Source organism: Aulonocara sp. 'chitande type north' Nkhata Bay, linkage group LG7, assembly GCF_057382095.1.
Source record: "Aulonocara sp. 'chitande type north' Nkhata Bay isolate Kocher_YH1m ecotype deep benthic linkage group LG7, A_spYH_male_GT1.1, whole genome shotgun sequence".
NCBI classification, from domain to species: domain Eukaryota; kingdom Metazoa; phylum Chordata; class Actinopteri; order Cichliformes; family Cichlidae; genus Aulonocara; species Aulonocara sp. 'chitande type north' Nkhata Bay.
The window spans coordinates 14,407,001-14,423,260 of NC_141350.1; the positions used below are offsets into that span (position 1 = coordinate 14,407,001).

Below are 16,260 nucleotides of genomic sequence, written 5' to 3' on the forward strand. Positions count from 1 at the left end.
TTTTTTAAAGACACATGACAAAAGAGCAGTCATCAAAAATAGATTTTATTAGACATTTCTGAAAGATGCATAAACCCAAAGGAAAACATTATTCTATTCAGTAAACTTGTTCACAGAAAAATGCCTGATGTGACGTCACGACGTGGTGATCTGCTGTTGGTGTGGGATACAACGTGGCTCCACTGAACCAAAGAAGAACACCTGGAGACAGTTTCAGTCTTTTCAAAAGCCTGTCCTCAACTGTTCATGCACAGCAACTTCTTTTAGGCATGGTTTCAGTCAGTAGAAGTGCATCTTCACACTGGCGTTCATGCTGAGTTACCAACATCCTAAAATGTACAGAAACCGCAACATATGAGAAGAAAAATCTGTGATCTTACTGTAATATCAGAGGAAGTTCATCCAGCTACCAGTTTATTAGGTAATTAATAGATTAACAGTAGTGGAATCTATTATGGAATCTGAGATAGAATATATGTATGCTGAATTGCTTGCTACTTTGATCCCTTTGTCGATTCGTCAGATAAAACAACTACCATGGCAATTTTAAAAATGTTACCAAAGCCTCCCTCTGAAGATTTGCGTGCATAAAACAAACAAAACAAAACAAAACAAAACAAAACAAAAGACAACATTTACACTCAGCACCTCCCTCTTCTCATTTATTATTAGCCTTTGATAGGATGTTTAATAGGGATTACATTTAAAAGTCACAAATGGGCAAAGCTACAACAGAAAAGTACAGAAGGATTATCTGTAATATTATATAAATGCTCCAGAGGATTTTCATAATGTGATTCTGTAAATCACAAATATGTGATGCCATACCCTGCCAGGTGATTCATTAGTTCCTCCACGTTCAATCCATTCCTGGCACTGCACTCATAAAACAAAGCTTGATGTTGCTGTATAACCAAAAAAATAGACTTTTCTTTTTATACATTTGTGGCTTTCCAATTTTAGAAATTTGGGTGAATAGTCTAATGCGCCTCACCTCTGCCAGTTTTTGACCCTCTTCTGTTCTCACTTCTCTACACTGATTGTCAGCCAAGTCCAGCTTGTTCCCCAGCAGCATTAGTACAGCACCTTCACACATCTTCTCCTGAGACAAACATACAGCGGGTTTATAGTACACGCTATACATAAAGGAGATACACCAAAGAGGTCACCCCAATAATATATATAAAAACTGAGCAGCTCCTTCAGTGGGAGACTGCAGCACCCACGGTGTGGGACGGAGAGATTTCGCAGGTCTTTCCTCCCCACTGCTGTCAGACTCCACAACAAAGACTTTTGCAGCTGATCAAACCCTCACACGTGCAATAAGACTGCTATATGTGCAATTCTAAATGCTATATGTGCAATTCTTATACAATTCTTCTTCTGACGAAGTTGTACTTTTGTATTTTCTTACTCAGTTGTATATAGCATTTGTATTTCTATTTTATTGTATTGTATATATTATTCTATTCTATTTTATTGTATTGTATATAGTATTTTATTTTATTTTATTGCATTCCAGTGTTTTTCTAATTTCTGCTACATAACTTTGCACTTTTGCTGTAACAAAACAAATTTCCCACCTGTGGGACTAATAAAGGTCATCTTATATAAAAAAGGAATCAAAGTTAGGACTGAGATTCGTGCATCGCCATTACGTCAGTAACTTTCACGTATATTCAAATAAAGATCCACTGTTTTGCATGCTTTTACATCAAACCATGGTAGTGCCGCCTACTCACCCTGATGGAGTCCATCCATCCTCTCACTGCAGTGAAGGAGGCGGAGTGCGTTACATCATACATGGCAAGGATGCCGTCGGCCTTTCGGTAGTACTGCTCGGTGATGCTGCGAAACCTAAAAAACAGATTCGATGTAAAACATTCTGCACCTCGGATGATTTTGTGTGCTTGTGTAAACATGTCTGACCTCTCCTGCCCTGCAGTGTCCCACAGCTGCAGGATGATGGTGGTGGAGTCCACAGTTATAGTCTTCATCTTAAAATCTATACCTATGAACAACAAAGCCTTATGACTTCATGCTCGACTTCAATACATATATCAAACATTTACTTCAACATACACACAGTAGTTTTCTATACACTGATGAGCACGTACATCGCTGTGAAAAGACTTACCAATGGTAGTGCTGACTTTACTGTCGGAGCGCCCTGTGCAATAATACTGGATGAAGGAGCTCTTACCCACCCCCGAGTTACCCAGAAACACAACCTTGAACACTTGCTGAGTACTGACAGCTTTGCTCTAGAATTCAGATAAAAGAATCAAAGGTGACATTTTGATCAATCTAATATTTGAAAAGTTTAATTTTTATTTTTTTTTGAGTGACCAGTGGTTGTTTAAGCCCTAAACCAAAAGCCTCAAAACATAATTTCCATCATTACTGCTCAGTTTTGTTGCTGCATCTGCGCTATTCAATAATTATTTCTCAGATATATTATGTGTATTTGTAGATTTTACATTTTCCCTACCTGAGTTTGGGTCTGTTCAACATTTTCACCCCTGACTCTACCTGACGGTTGGTGTTTCTTGGATGATATTGTCACCTCTGTCTTTTTGTCCTGCTCCAACTCATCAGCAGAGCATGGCTGTCTTCAGAATCAATAAATACACAAAATTAGTGGCTGCCTATATCCATCTGCTACATCACTGCAAAAATGACAAACAGATGCACTATTTATACAAACCTTTTCATTGGCTTGTCCTCCAGTAAGTAGTTACCTATAACTGACCCTCTCTTCTGCAAAGCCTGTGTGACATTTGGAGTCTACAAGGTTTTTGTAGAAAGTGAGGCAGAAGAAATATGTAGCATTAAGATTTCATACTCGTCCACAGATTTATAAAGTATTAAAGATTTATGGATGTAGCATGGTGCATATCCAAGGTAAATGCGCTTTGAACCGAACCGCTCAGTGCGATGTCTGGTGAAAACCAAACACAGGATATCAGCACAAAAGCCTCATGTGGTGGTGGAGGGTTTATGATTTGGGTGTTTTGTAGCCACAGACTTGGACATATTGGCTTCATTCAAAACGACTACTTCAAGTTATTGTGCTGAACTCTACAAACTACTGAATTATGTCTATGGTGTACTTGATTTTATCACAGGACTGCACTCATGAGTGTGTGATCTCTGTAGTAATTCCACTTGCTTCCACTGGTAAACTATTTACAGTGTACATTTAAAATGCAGGAATGCAGTCCAACTATGATTATTCATTTATTTTTAACTGTGCACTCGTGTTTGTAGATTTAAAAAAATACAATAGGTAAATAAAGAAAGAGGCAGTCTTTGCGTCAAGGTTGATTTTTTTTTTTAAAATAAATACTCATGAGATTATTTGCACACTTTATACAAAAATGCTTCATGTTTGTTTTGTGAAACAACAAGGATGAGCTGAACCTGCTGAAAGTTGCTAAATTAGATTATCAGTCATGAAAAGTCTGAGAAAAAGTTTTATTAGATTGAAAAAAAAATACTTAGTTCACCTGAATTTGTACAGTGAAATGTGACCAATAAACATAAATATAAATAGAACATTTTCTTTTCCTTCAAGTTGACACAGGACAGAATAAACGTCTAGTCAACAAAATCCTTCAGTTCACTGAGCACATCCACAGAAAAACAACATTGCAAAAGGCTGTGTCAGCAACATTAATTAATAACCAAAAAAATAACAGCTGCCCATATAAATAATAACAGATGATGTAAAACATGAATCTATTCCAAGTTTTAGCTTAGGGTGGATCAACCTGCTGTGTCCACAGCATACAAACATCTTCACTAGGTAGGTAATATGTTAAGGGCAGAGGAGGAAGGACAGCATGTCTGTGACTAACCCTCTTCTGAGACTGTTGGGCGTCTTTCTCATCTCGCAGCCTTTTGTTCATATCCCTGACACACACACACACACACACACACACACACACACACACACACACACAAAAGAAATCTATTTAGAGACATCCTCACATGGTGAGACCCGTGTCTCAAATGGTGAATTAAATTTTAAAAAAAAAAAAAAAAAAAAAAAAAAAAAAAAAAAGACCACGGGTAAGTTTGAATAGTGCATTTTCCTTGGGAAGCTTCCTAACTGAGAAATGTGAAAAGGAAATATCTGCACGGCATCCGCAGTAGGAGCTGTTTGAACTCTCCAAAAAATAAGGAAAGGCGCTTTGATGCTTCCTTTATTACAGGATACACCGGACCAATCTTATTAAAGGAGACAAGATGGTGCTGTCCCAAAATCATTTCATGCCATAACCTACTGATATGTTTTGAATTTTTAAAAACAGCTTGTTAAATGCACAGGAAAGGAAACTGACATTTGATAGAGTGGGTTTCGCTTTACATTAGCAGTGTCTATTGCTGTATTGCCAATGTGCTTTCTGCTACAGGTCTCATTCAATGAAGTGATATTTTTCACTGACTGTTCTCATTTCTATGACCTGCATAAAACAACAAGGTGAGATGAAGATATGAGTTTTGTAGTTTATCTTATGGCGGTGTTAAGGAGTCTAGTGTAAGTGTGGCGGGATTTTTGGACTATTCAAACATACCTGTAGTCTGTGAACTTGGCATTAACTGAAACAGCAGACAGTTTTAGACTTACCTCAATATCTCCAGTTGTCTCAAAAGACTCTCTTTCTCTTTCTTCATGTTCCTTGACACCTTCATCACGTTTCTAAGCGAAGCAAACAAAAGATTTGAAATCTTTACTTGATCCAGATGTCTTAGCTAATTACTGACCTATTTCTAATCTTTTATTTAAAGAAATCTTGAAGGAGTTGTTGTAAAATGGCCAACTGATCATTTGCAAGTAGAGTTCAGCCTTCTCACCATAGCACAGAAACAGCACTAGTGAAGGTTACAAATGATGTTCCAGTGGCCTCTGACAGCAGACTCATCTCTATCCTTGTCCTGTTAGACCTCATTGCAGCATTTGATACCGCTAACCACAACATTTTACTAGAGATTAGAACACACTGCTCATCTTAAAGGGCCTTTAATACATATGGTACCTGGTAGAGATATATGTGAGATGCACTGGTTTAAATCATAGATAATCATGAAAATGGGGAATCTTTTTAAAACATGGAAGTTAGTCATGGAGCTCCACAGGGCTCTGAGTGGGAACCAATAGTTTTTAATATTATGCATGCTTCCCTTAGACAATATTGTTAAAAAAACACTGCATACATTTTCATAGTTATGAAGATGATACCCAGCATTATTTATCCATGAAGCCAGATGATAAAAATCTACTACTATCTAAAATGGGTTGATCTGATATCCTCGTGTTGGTGTTGTTCCCAGATCATCATACTAAATGTTGTTCCAGGATCAACATTGCAAGTGACCAATCAGAATGTTGTGACGTCATACTTTTGCGACTTCGGGAAAAACCGGCGTAAAACAAAAAACTGTACTAAAGCTGCGTGAAACCGCCTCTGTCCGCCGATCAACGGACCCTGACCCTAACCCTAACCGTAACCCTTTAATAAACAGTAAGCAGAATTGATATTGTCCTTGCAACATTGGAATTTCATAAATGCACGAATGGCTTGGCGCGCAAAAGAATAACGTCACAACAATGTGATTGGTCACTTGCAATGTTGAACCTGGAACAACATTTTCATGATGGTCTGGGAACACCACCAACACGAGGATATCAGATCATCCTCTAAAATACGTCCTTCAGCGAGCACATTAAACAAATGTTTTCTTTAATTGCTGCTTTCATTCATTTGCACAGTGCCTCTAAAATCAGAAGCGTTCCTGTCTCAGAGTGATTCTGAAAAAAATAGCTTCTACATTTATTACTTGTAGGCTAGAGTATTCTAATTCACTATCATCAGGTTGTCTTAAAAGCTTCCTGATAAGCCTTCAGTTGATCCAGAACACTGCAACAAGAGTACAAACCAGGACTAGAAACAAAGAGCACATGTTTCTCCCATATCAGCTTCTCTTCATCACCCGCCTGTTAAATTCAGAATAGAATTTATAATCCTTCTCTTCACACTCAAACTCTTGACTGACTCAGATGTCTGCCCCTACCTGAGCCTGGTTCAGTCAGAGGTTTCTTCCTGTTAAAAGCGAGTTTTCCTTCCTTTTGTTGCAAAGTGCTTGCTTATAGAAGGTTGTGTGATTGTTGGGGTTTCTTTCTAATATTATCTCCCTTACAATATGCAGGGCATGGGGTCTGTCATTGTGAATTGGTGCCAAATAAATTAAAGTAAATGAAATTAAAATTAAAAAAAAATTTTTTTTCAGCCATACCACATGCAGACAATGTTTTTAATGACTTCAAAGCTGGTGCTAAGGCATCATCTGGACCTTGGTTAATCACCTCTGTCTGGCCAGTTGTTCTTGCGCATTGCTGATCTGCGCCAAGTTGAGCTGAGCCAACGCAGCCTGCAACTGTTCTTTGTTGCGCTCCACCTGCTCCTGTAACTGCATGTTGAGGTCCTGAAGCTGCTGGTTCTGCTCTTTGATGTTTACTTGCTCGTGGCTCAGCTGGCGCATTCGGGTCTCAAGCTGAGAACAAAGACAGATCCTGTTCGCATTAAAATATAACGCCCTTCATAATGGCATGAGTACAGTTCGGATGCCTACCTCCGTCTGTTTTTTCAGTGTATTCTCCAACTCCTGTTCCCGCATCCTCAGCTCCTCCTCAAGTATTTTCCCTTTCTCCTTCTGTTTAATACTGTCCTTGATTTCACAATAAATTCATTAAACGCTAATTTGAGGTACACCTGCTAAAAGGAACAACAGTGCAACTACCACATATCTATACCTGAGCAAGGAGCTTCTCTCTCTCCTCTCTGATTTGACTTTCCATTTCCTCATATATAGACCGAACAACCTGATCATGTTCGCTCTCCCGTCTAATGCAGAAAAAAACAACAACACAAAATCTCAGCATAATCCAAACACTCACAGTTAAACTACTTAAAATGAATGTACTGGAAGGAAGGTGTGACCTGCGTAAGGCTTGTTCCAGACTGTCTCTCTCTTTCATGGTGTCTTGTAAATGGGACACTGCATGGACCAAGATGCCCTCTAGGACGCTCAGCATCTCTGGTCGGTCTCTCTGGAGCTCACACCACAGAGTACACAGCTCCTGTTGACTGACACACAGCACAATACACAACTGTTAATGTGACCGAAAAACAAAACTAACTGTGACTGCACGACATCACTTGTTTACATGAAAAGAGAAAGTGCTGAGTTTAAATGCTGAACTGCATAAATACATTTACATATTGAAGAAGTCCTTGAAGATTCCTTTAAATAAACAGTCCTTTGAAACATTACCATCTCCTAATGCACATTACATTAAACCTTGAAGTAGCAGAAGACCACGCCTGGTGTCAATTTTTCAGTCAAAAATAAAACTCAATCGCAGGAGATGATGCATTTAAACCATTTTATGAGAACAGTATGAACATAGTGTATATGCTAACATTTGAGGATGAAGGTGACGTTACTGTACACAGCTGCTGCAGTGAAACTGAATGGGGAGATCTTGGTGGACAGTTTAAAGGGAAGCTAATGGTAAAGATTTTAGGGCAGAGTACTCACTCTTTGAAAAGTTTGTCAGTGCCAAGTTCCATTAGTATGTTTACAAATCTAACAGCACTGGGGTCCTGAGAAAAGTCCGCCTCGTCCAGTTCTTCTTCTGCTTCATCATGATCCAGGTCTGTCACCTCCTCCAGCTCCACCTGCTCACCTACACCACAGAAAATAGAACCGAGGAATAACATAATGTGCTTATTTAATCATCCGCTTTTAAAACTGTTCTAAAATGACTGAGTGCAGCGTGCTCACCGAGCCCAGTGTTGAACTCCACAGGAGTGAGGTAACCATTGCCCTCTCTGTCCAGACTGTCAAAGACTGTTTCTAGCTGATCAGGGGTCAGTGGCAACTCCCACTGTAACCTCTAAAAGCACAATAATATTAGTAATAACAAGAAAAACTTTAATCAAATATCAATTTGATAATCAGACTTTCGAAAGTGCTGTGAGAAACAGTCAAAAATAATCAGAAGGACAAGGTCATGAAAGCTGAGAATAAGTTAAAATAAAGTTAAAAAGTAAGAAAGAGAACACAAGAAGAAAAGGAGGATCATGAAAATACAAAACATTAGTGCATAGAAAACTGAGCAAGTAGAGGAGATGACAAAGTTCAAGACTCTGCAGTCAGTCTAAACGTTGCTCCTCTACCACATTAGCTGCTCACCTGCATGTCCTGCTTTGTGATGAACCCTTTTCCCTCTTTGTCACAGAGCAGAAACAGCTGTTTGGCCTTGCTCATGGTCTTTGCCAGCGGGCTCAGTGGAACTGGCTCCCTGCTGCGGGGTGAAGCTAGCAGACTACGCCCGTGGCCTGATCTGGGGCTCCCAGGAGGCAGAGTCCGCGCTCTGGGGCTCAGTTGCACTGCCTCGCCACTGCCTTCACCCACCAGCACCTCATCATCGTCCAGCCACTTAGACATTGCTGCACAGAGACAGATGGGTGTGGGTTTGAATGCTTCTATCATTAAGTACAGGCTATGTAAACATGCTTATCTTCTAGTATATCACATGATAGAGAACACACGATCGTAATAATATTTCAGCTATGCTAAATTTATTCATCCAGGAATAACGCTGCTTGTCCGGCACAGTTTTAGAATTACATTTGCTTACATTTTTGGGTCTAGTTTTTAGTATTGCAAGATAGTGCAAGAAACAGGACCTTGACCCTCCCTTGTCAAACAAGAGGTGCAGAAAAAACTAGCTATTGACTCTACACATCATGTGAGCTCCTGTGACCGGCTGTCTGATCAGTCGTGTCTATGCTACATTTTAGGACATTTTTTAGGAATGCAGTGCGACAAACTTTGATAAAGAAAATGGTTTTCATAGAACACATTTTGTTCTATAAACATTTTCATAGATAATTTTGAATCCCCTGAAAGGCTTGACAAGAACTCCTCATTCAGATGAGCCAGTTGTCCTCACTGTTTATATAGATTAAAAAAATCTAACCTATGAATGAGCACCAGGATGCGTGGAAGGTAAAAAAACAGGATGGTGTCATGTGAAAAGAATTAGTGTCCTCGAATGGGAGGGAGGATAGCTACGGGAGAGGAGATGCAAATTAAACATTTGCAGTTGTTTGCATTGTCAGAACAACCACAATTGCAAACAAATTTTACTTGCAGGAATTGTTGGGGGAAAAACAGCCTCCATGACAACATGACTGTTCATATAAAACAGTGATTTATAAGGGTTACCAGCGTCACACATGATCATTCTTCAAGTAAGATGACATTGCGATTACTCAGGATAGCCATTTCAGTGTAAACACAACTAAACATACTACTAAACTGATCCAGAAGTAAGAACTACTTTCTTTCTGGACATCCTTACGCTACATTGAATTAAAAAAAGGTCTGCCTCAGTGGTTGATAAAATATTGCCTTTCTTTCCATGGCGTGCTATCTATGAAGGCATAAAATCCAAAACACTGATTATCGCAGTAAATTATCGTACTGATTATCTATGAAGCCTTCAAAACTTGGGTGTAATAAGGGATATACTGCAATTTCAGATAAGAGACCTGTGTAAACACTGTATGCTGAGGATTTTGTATGACACCTCAGATTCCCAATAAGCCAAAGGTCATATCAAAACTTTTAAGCACTTAAAAACACTTCTTAGTAAGCTCTAAGTTTGGTGCAAATGTAGGAAGCCCCGGGGAGTGAGACAACATGCTGTAGGGTACAAAAATAACTGAGGCAAACTTAAGAGTCAAGCATTAGATCACATCCTGTCTGACTGTGTGAATGTATTTAGAACATATGTTGAACATGTGCTGAGTTCCTCTTCATTAAATGCGACAGTTTGTAAAATGCAGTTCAGCGTTGATGGCTGTAATTTAGCAAGATCACTCACAATTAATTAAAGTGAGTAAATATGCCCCGTTTTAGAGAAAAGTGTCAAGCACGGGAAACTAAAACCAGCGAAAGGAGACGTGTGCATTTATTATTAACGGGGGAGAGAACCTGCACTACAAAACAACAGGTTGTCAACTTGACACAACACAGAGAAGGTGGCGATTAGCGCGACGAATAGCATTTCTAAATGACTCGCTTTACTGCGCTGTTTGACAACTCTAGGAAGTTGAAGAAACTTTCACAACTTACCTGCGGTGTGCTGAACTCAGGTCTCCAGTCATTACCTTTGATCACCTCGGAGGCATTCAAAGACTTACTCACGCCGCTGGGTGGCAGTGACGACCTCGCGTGACAGGGAGATTACCGTAATATATGCCGCAGCACGGCGGATTTGAGACACTCGGAAATTTCTACTAAGTTGTTACGCTTATTCGTTCAGTTTTTAGAAAGCAACCATCCAAGTTTCCACGATACACATCAATGCCCTGCCAAATTGGTGAAAATTAATTACTTTGGGAATTTTGTATTTTTGCTTAATTCTCGGAAAAAAACGTACTACCGTTATTACGGTAACAAGAAGCGTTACCATGGAATTAGCGGAAATACATCTGCTAATGCCGAAAATCAGAAGTAGATGCTTGAATAGCGGCGTTTGCGAATAAAAAGAGAGGTTTTTGTGATTTATTAGTGCTTTCTGCCTCACGCAGACTTGGTTTCATCATTTTTGTCTCGTAAGTATATGTCAGTTAAATTATGTTTGTGAAGCCTGCTTGCGTAACAATGAGCAGCAATGTTGTGTTAGCGTAGCAAACGTGTCTGGGGGGAGTTCATCGCCAGACGGGTGATTTGTTGTGGAAAAGATAAGCCTATAGTTCCTCTATTATCCGTCTTTTGGATTAACTCCAGACTGGACTAAAAGGGCAGCCGTAAGATGTAGATTAGATAGATGAAAAGAAAACAAGAACGAGTACTTCGAAAACAGCGACTAAACAAGAGGTGTTTCAGTCTGAGTAAGTTTACTTGGGTCAGATCTATAATCCTAGTAGTGACCTTTCCATGCCCGCCTGTGTAACAACACGAGCACGTTGACCTTACGTGATTAGGTTCAATGCTTATTTGGCTCGACTGAGACAGAAATTTCATCAACCCCTCGTTCACAGTGGAGATGGCTAGCGGGCTAAGATATGAGTTGGACGAGGTGGGCATTTTCATCGCTTTTAAAATGTCTTTGTTGTTTCAGTTGCTTCTCTTCTTCCTCTCAGGTAGTGCAGCATATCTGGAGATTTCCCACATCTGAGATGTCAGCATGCTGCTTTTGGCAGGATTGAATACATTTCATCAGATATCTTGGACAGGCAGCACTCATCGCAGAAATATTTTTTTCATCTAGGACAACTAACATGTTCAGTGACAGCGGAGCAAACCGGATTGGAGAATATAATATGTACAATTTAACGTAAAAGCGACCAGTGCTTACTGCAAATGGATTATTGTGGCTCATTAATGTCTTGCTCCAGATAAGTCGTTTATTGCTGAAGTATGTAGGAGGGTAGAGTTGACCAAAGACGTCGGTTTCACCACCAAATACCAAGAAAAAAGGAGACTTTGAAGAGAATACACCGTGGAGCTGTGGGGTTGCACCACCAGCCCTTGAAGATGCTTCAGACCGGCAACTTCTCACTGGTGCTGCTGATCCAGCTGACACTGTTGGCCTATGACCTCTTTGTCAACTCTTTCAGTGAACTTCTGAGAGGAGCAGCTGTCATCCAACTTGTGCTTTTCATGTGAGTCACAGAGCTCTGTGCTGATGAGATTGAATTATTTTATAACCGATTAACAAACACATGCACAATTTCTCAATTTTTTTTTTTACTACATACAGAGTTAGAGATATTTGATGTCATCTTTCATTATATGAATTGAGATCTCTAGAATTTGATAGATGTTCTAACAATGTGCATTTTTTTGTGTTTATGTCACTTGCTTTTCTTGTTTTTAGTGCATTATAATGAATGTTACTGCTAAATTTAATAGGTTAATAAGTACTAAAATGTGATGGTTACATTAAATATTTAACGTTTTCAGATGCAAGTTAAGCCCTTGTTTATTAATCATCTAATTCTTCTCATCTAATGCCATAGACGACTTAAAGCCCAGGCTTATGCTGATTTAATACTAAAAAATCTATTAATAATAATAAAATAATACTTTTATTCCTGAAAGGTTACTCTTTGTACCATTTATGTGTCATTTATTAAGTGGTTGGTTTCTGTTACATAGCCAGTTTTCCTGACATCAAACATTTTGCACTCATTAGAAGAATTCTTGGCTGTTACACGGACAGCGTCTCACTTTAATGTCTGACATGCAATCTAGTTTTTGTCGGTATGATATCAATAAAAAAGAAAGCCGTACTTAAAAAAATTAACTATTAAAAAAACTGTGTTTGCAGCATCCAGGACATTGCCATCTTGTTCAACGTGATCATCATCCTCCTGATGATGTTCAACACGTACGTGTTCCAGGTCGGCCTGGTGTCGCTGCTTCTGGAGAGGTTCAGGGCCCTGCTGGTATTCTCTACTCTTTACCTGACCCTTAGCATCTGCTTCCACTGCTTGGTGCTGGTATGCTTTCAAACTGTTGTTTGCAAATTAGAAGTCATATATGAAGATCCATCTTCTGAGACTTTTCTTTTGTTTTCCTTTTTGCCAGAACCTAAGATGGCTTAATTCAAACAGTTTTGTTTGGACAGATGGTCTCCAAGCTCTTTTTGTTTTTCAGAGAACAGGTAATTGGCGAATTAATTTCAGAGCTACATCTCCCACCCCAGCTATTCTGTTGTCACTGACTAACTGTGCTTCTTTCTGTTAACAGCGGCTGTGTTTTATTACTACTTATACAAACGTACAGCAGAGTACATGGGAGACCCGAGGCTGTACGAGGACTCTCTGTGGCTGCGTGATGCCTTCGCCAGAGCTCGTCAGTGAAGCAGAGACACTTTTTAAGAAACTGGAAAAACATATCACTGGGCATCACTAGCTAATCCTTCCTTTGGATAATTTTTTTTTAACCCATTTTTATATTTGGAAATCCTTTCACTATTAACCATATCTAACAAAGCAACACTGACATGTGTGTGTGTGTATATAAATATATACACATATATATATATTTTACACACAAATGGAACTTAATAACTCATAACAGGGATGAAGCAAAGTGTCAACCGCTGTTTGTTTACTGGCTCTTTGTAGCCAAGAAGCTGTGGGTTAAATGGTTTACAGTGGCAGGTAAGCCAAGTGTGGCTTGTGAGTATCGTATTAATAAGGATGAGTCAGTTAATCTATGTGGCCTTGTAAATCAGTTTGGGTTGCAGACAAGACTGCAACACACTGAGAGAATGTTTTGAAAATGACCAGGTGTAAATGCAGATTTTGCCTCGTAGAACAAGTTCTTTTTTTTTTAACTGTTTCAATGGGTAGCTTTTAGAAGAGCATATGCTCATAGTTTTGTTGGAAAGCAGGTTTCCCCTGCAGTGAAAGATCAGGTGGTCTCTTTTGCCTTATGTAAGATTAGTATGTGCTGTTTACACTATTGTTATTTTAATAATTCAATTTTCACGTGAACTCACTTTTCTTTATTTGGAGATCTTTGAATTGTGTCTCTGCTGCTTTTATTAAATAAGCCATCTCTAATTCCAGTGTAATCCTTTCATCTCGGGGGTATTCAGTATTATCCAGGAGACAAGGTGAAACAGACTGCTCTATTTTTAACACAAAGATTAATCAGGGATTGAGGGTTTTAGGCGCCACTACTGAAACACACCGTGAATAGCCCCGTGTGTGTCAAAATAACCTTGGATTTCTTAAAGAAGTGACAGGTTACGTTCCACCTCAGGTCTGGGCAGATCCCAACACATCAACACTTTATATAACCATAAAATCTGTTTCATTATGGGATGTGTTGATTATTGTAAACACTGAAGCTGTCAGGATGAACAAAGAAACACACCAAAGGTTGTACAAATCCCCTTTACTTGTGAAACAAAATCCAGAGTCCATGTGATCCCAAAATATTGTCAGTGCAGTCCAATTAATCCAAAGTCCAGTTCATGTTGTGTGTGATGTCCTTTGTTACACTGGAATGTGTCTTTCATTTCTTTCTTTTTTTTTTAAAGTCAGTCACCTGAAACGGCAGAAAACAATGAGTGTTGATGGTTTCAGCAACTCTAAATTAAAACTACTGCATTAAAAAAAAAAATAAGGACAGAGTTTGAATGTACCTTCATACATATATCCCAACCCAGAGTAGTAGGAACAGCACACCAAACCCCATGAAAAGTGATGCCACGAGGGAGATCAGCAGCTCTTTGTAGACGTCCCGTGTGTATTTTGTTGATGTCACCTCATAGCTGATGAAAAGCTAAGGCCAACTCAAAGATTAGAGTCTTTGTTCTATTTTAAGCCTAATCTCTTATGCAGCACTGCTGAATATAGTTATGCAACCGGTTTATTATACATGATGTACTGCCTTCATTATTTAAAAAAAAAATTGTGACAGCTCAATCTAAAATTAAGATTTTTAAAATAAACAGATTGGATACCACTGCTTAATTGGCATGAACTAGATGTTTATCTAACATCAAAAACTACTTCTTTAACAACCACTTATTGCAAAAATCCTTAACTCATAAAGTCAACATTAAAGTTTGATTTATACAGTATTTTTCAAAAAATAGCTGAATAAATAAAAATATTCTTATGGCGTAAAATGCTTAAAAAGTGAACATATAAACAGGGTGGTTGGCATACATTAATTATCTAATTCCACTCACCGGAGCCTCAGTCATTTACATAATCTCTATATCATCTGATAAAGAAATCTAAACAGACTAATGAAATGAAATCAACTTGCAAAACAAACAAATGGGTAATGCCATGAGACGCACAATAACATGTTAATCGTCCTTGCATAACATGGCTTGATTCACATCCTGCAATACTTAATTTTAGACATATTCCCTACCCCAGTTTGGGAGACAACCTCTTTATTTAAAAAAAATTAAAATAAAAATAAAAATCAGGCTTGCAGCTTTCTTTTCATAAAGCTGGTAGTTTTGCTAGATTGTTTGACTGTGTAACTGCTCATTATTTACGCTGATATAGGCTCAGAATACTGAGCTGTTTCTACCCCACTACTCTGTGTTGATAACATTCATCTTTCCCAAAGTCTGTCCTCTATGCTCTCCTCTTTTGTCTTCCTTCCCCTCAGGCAGTCGACAGCTGTCCCTCCCTAAACCTAGTTCTGCTAACGTTTCTTCCTGTAAAAAAATGGGTTCTTCCACCCCAGTGTCTCCAAGTACTGGCTCACAGGCAATCATCTGATTATTGGGGTTTACTGTCCAATGGCATCGACTATGAAAACAAGTTCCAGTATGAAGTTTTGTTTTCTTTAATTACTGCACTTAGTGACGACTTTGGCCAGCTCTGATGCAAGTTAACTTACAGTAAATCGACTGCAACATTCAAAAATTAAAAAGGATACACGAAGAACCAGGCGGTGAAGAACATGCCGATAGCCAGCAGCACCACAGTGAGGTGGGGGAACACAGCCGGGTTCACCGGGCTGGTGTATCTGGTCATGGCCTCGAGTTCCTACAGCCACAGAAGAAAAACAAAACAAAACAGAAACAAGCCGGCACAAGGGTTAAAAAAAAAGTTGTTGCTCTAATTCACACTCCAGCCATAATACAGAGAATCTTCAAAGCAGTGCTGCAAATGAGCTAGTATCTCATTTAGCTAACACATCGGCTAACGTCAATGATTTTCACTGATAACAAGGTTTCATATAAAACTCATTTTTTTACTGGTTCATTGCAGAATCACATTCAAAGATAAAACGTCTATATTTAAGAGTCAAAGTAAATTAAATAATATTAAAGCTACAGTTGCTACCATTTTGTAATGAAGCGGAGCTCCTGCTGCTGCACAGATGAAAAGGCCACGTACTGACTAACACTTCCTGGTATCCTGACGCACAGATGACGTTTAAGGAAGGGGACATTCTCCCTGCTCATTTTAGCCTTTCAGGCGCTTATTTCTTTGAGTGTGTCTTTCTCCTGGACTGTCGATTTTCAGGTCTACATGTCCACTCTACATGTGCCGAAACTGTCATATTCCGCTATGCTAATCATTTGCTGGATTTTGTTGTGTTGATTGCCAGCTACCTACCTGCTACCTACCAGGCAAATTTCAGGGTTGTGGTAAAGACTGTTCATAAACCGTCGACTGCCATCTA

At 39.0% G+C, this 16,260-nt stretch overlaps 3 protein-coding genes across 7 annotated transcripts; 1 reads left to right on the plus strand and 2 right to left on the minus strand.

Annotated features, from left to right (window-relative positions):
- Positions 1-92: 92 nt before the first annotated feature.
- On the minus strand, positions 93-10,658 carry cracr2b (calcium release activated channel regulator 2B). Of its 2 annotated transcripts, none has more exons than XM_086298826.1 (18): positions 9,053-9,251; positions 8,263-8,519; positions 7,852-7,963; positions 7,606-7,753; positions 7,005-7,151; positions 6,818-6,908; positions 6,637-6,732; positions 6,371-6,558; positions 4,634-4,705; positions 3,861-3,915; positions 2,708-2,787; positions 2,492-2,612; positions 2,138-2,264; positions 1,930-2,011; positions 1,743-1,857; positions 995-1,102; positions 829-905; positions 93-329 (listed from the first exon to the last, which is right to left on the minus strand). In XM_086298826.1, the coding sequence occupies exons 1-18, from the start codon at positions 9,102-9,104 to the stop codon at positions 245-247; spliced, it is 2,013 nt and encodes a 670-aa protein (XP_086154952.1). In that variant the 5' UTR covers positions 9,105-9,251; the 3' UTR covers positions 93-244. The 2 variants fall into 2 exon arrangements, with proteins under 2 accessions (XP_086154952.1, XP_086154953.1); XM_086298827.1 differs by lacking the exon at positions 9,053-9,251 and adding an exon at positions 10,213-10,658 and having other exon boundaries at positions 94-329.
- tmem138 (transmembrane protein 138) lies at positions 10,456-13,658 on the plus strand. 4 transcript variants are annotated; one of them, XM_086298830.1, is made up of 5 exons: positions 10,456-10,694; positions 11,481-11,747; positions 12,416-12,587; positions 12,676-12,751; positions 12,838-13,658. In XM_086298830.1, the coding sequence occupies exons 2-5, from the start codon at positions 11,620-11,622 to the stop codon at positions 12,948-12,950; spliced, it is 489 nt and encodes a 162-aa protein (XP_086154956.1). In that variant the 5' UTR covers positions 10,456-10,694; positions 11,481-11,619; the 3' UTR covers positions 12,951-13,658. The 4 variants fall into 4 exon arrangements, with proteins under 4 accessions (XP_086154956.1, XP_086154954.1, XP_086154955.1 ...); XM_086298828.1 differs by having other exon boundaries at positions 10,457-10,694; positions 11,226-11,747; XM_086298829.1 differs by lacking the exon at positions 10,456-10,694 and adding an exon at positions 10,731-10,973 and having other exon boundaries at positions 11,226-11,747.
- Positions 13,659-13,980: 322 nt separating this feature from the next.
- tmem258 (transmembrane protein 258) lies at positions 13,981-16,075 on the minus strand. Its single transcript, XM_086298832.1, has 4 exons — positions 15,918-16,075; positions 15,508-15,617; positions 14,246-14,374; positions 13,981-14,148 (listed from the first exon to the last, which is right to left on the minus strand). The coding sequence occupies exons 1-3, from the start codon at positions 15,918-15,920 to the stop codon at positions 14,248-14,250; spliced, it is 240 nt and encodes a 79-aa protein (XP_086154958.1). The 5' UTR covers positions 15,921-16,075; the 3' UTR covers positions 13,981-14,148; positions 14,246-14,247.
- Positions 16,076-16,260: the final 185 nt, after the last annotated feature.

Bases quoted from the DNA above. Each gene is read 5' to 3' on its own strand.
- tmem258 (XM_086298832.1), bottom strand. The intron at 14,375-15,507 runs GTATCCTTTTTA...GCTTTTCATCAG, and splicing joins TTCACCGCCTGGTTCTTCGT to CTATGAGGTGACATCAACAA.
- tmem138 (XM_086298830.1), top strand. From the start codon at position 11,620: ATGCTTCAGACCGGCAACTTCTCACTGGTGCTGCTGATCCAGCTGACA. The intron at 12,588-12,675 runs GTATGCTTTCAA...CCTTTTTGCCAG, and splicing joins GCTTCCACTGCTTGGTGCTG to AACCTAAGATGGCTTAATTC. The intron at 12,752-12,837 runs GTAATTGGCGAA...TTCTGTTAACAG, and splicing joins TTTTGTTTTTCAGAGAACAG to CGGCTGTGTTTTATTACTAC.
- cracr2b (XM_086298826.1), bottom strand. From the start codon at position 9,104: ATGACACCATCCTGTTTTTTTACCTTCCACGCATCCTGGTGCTCATTC. The intron at 2,788-3,860 runs GTTAGTCACAGA...AAAACCTTGTAG, and splicing joins CCCAACAGTCTCAGAAGAGG to ACTCCAAATGTCACACAGGC. The intron at 330-828 runs GTATGGCATCAC...TGTACATTTTAG, and splicing joins CTAATGAATCACCTGGCAGG to GATGTTGGTAACTCAGCATG.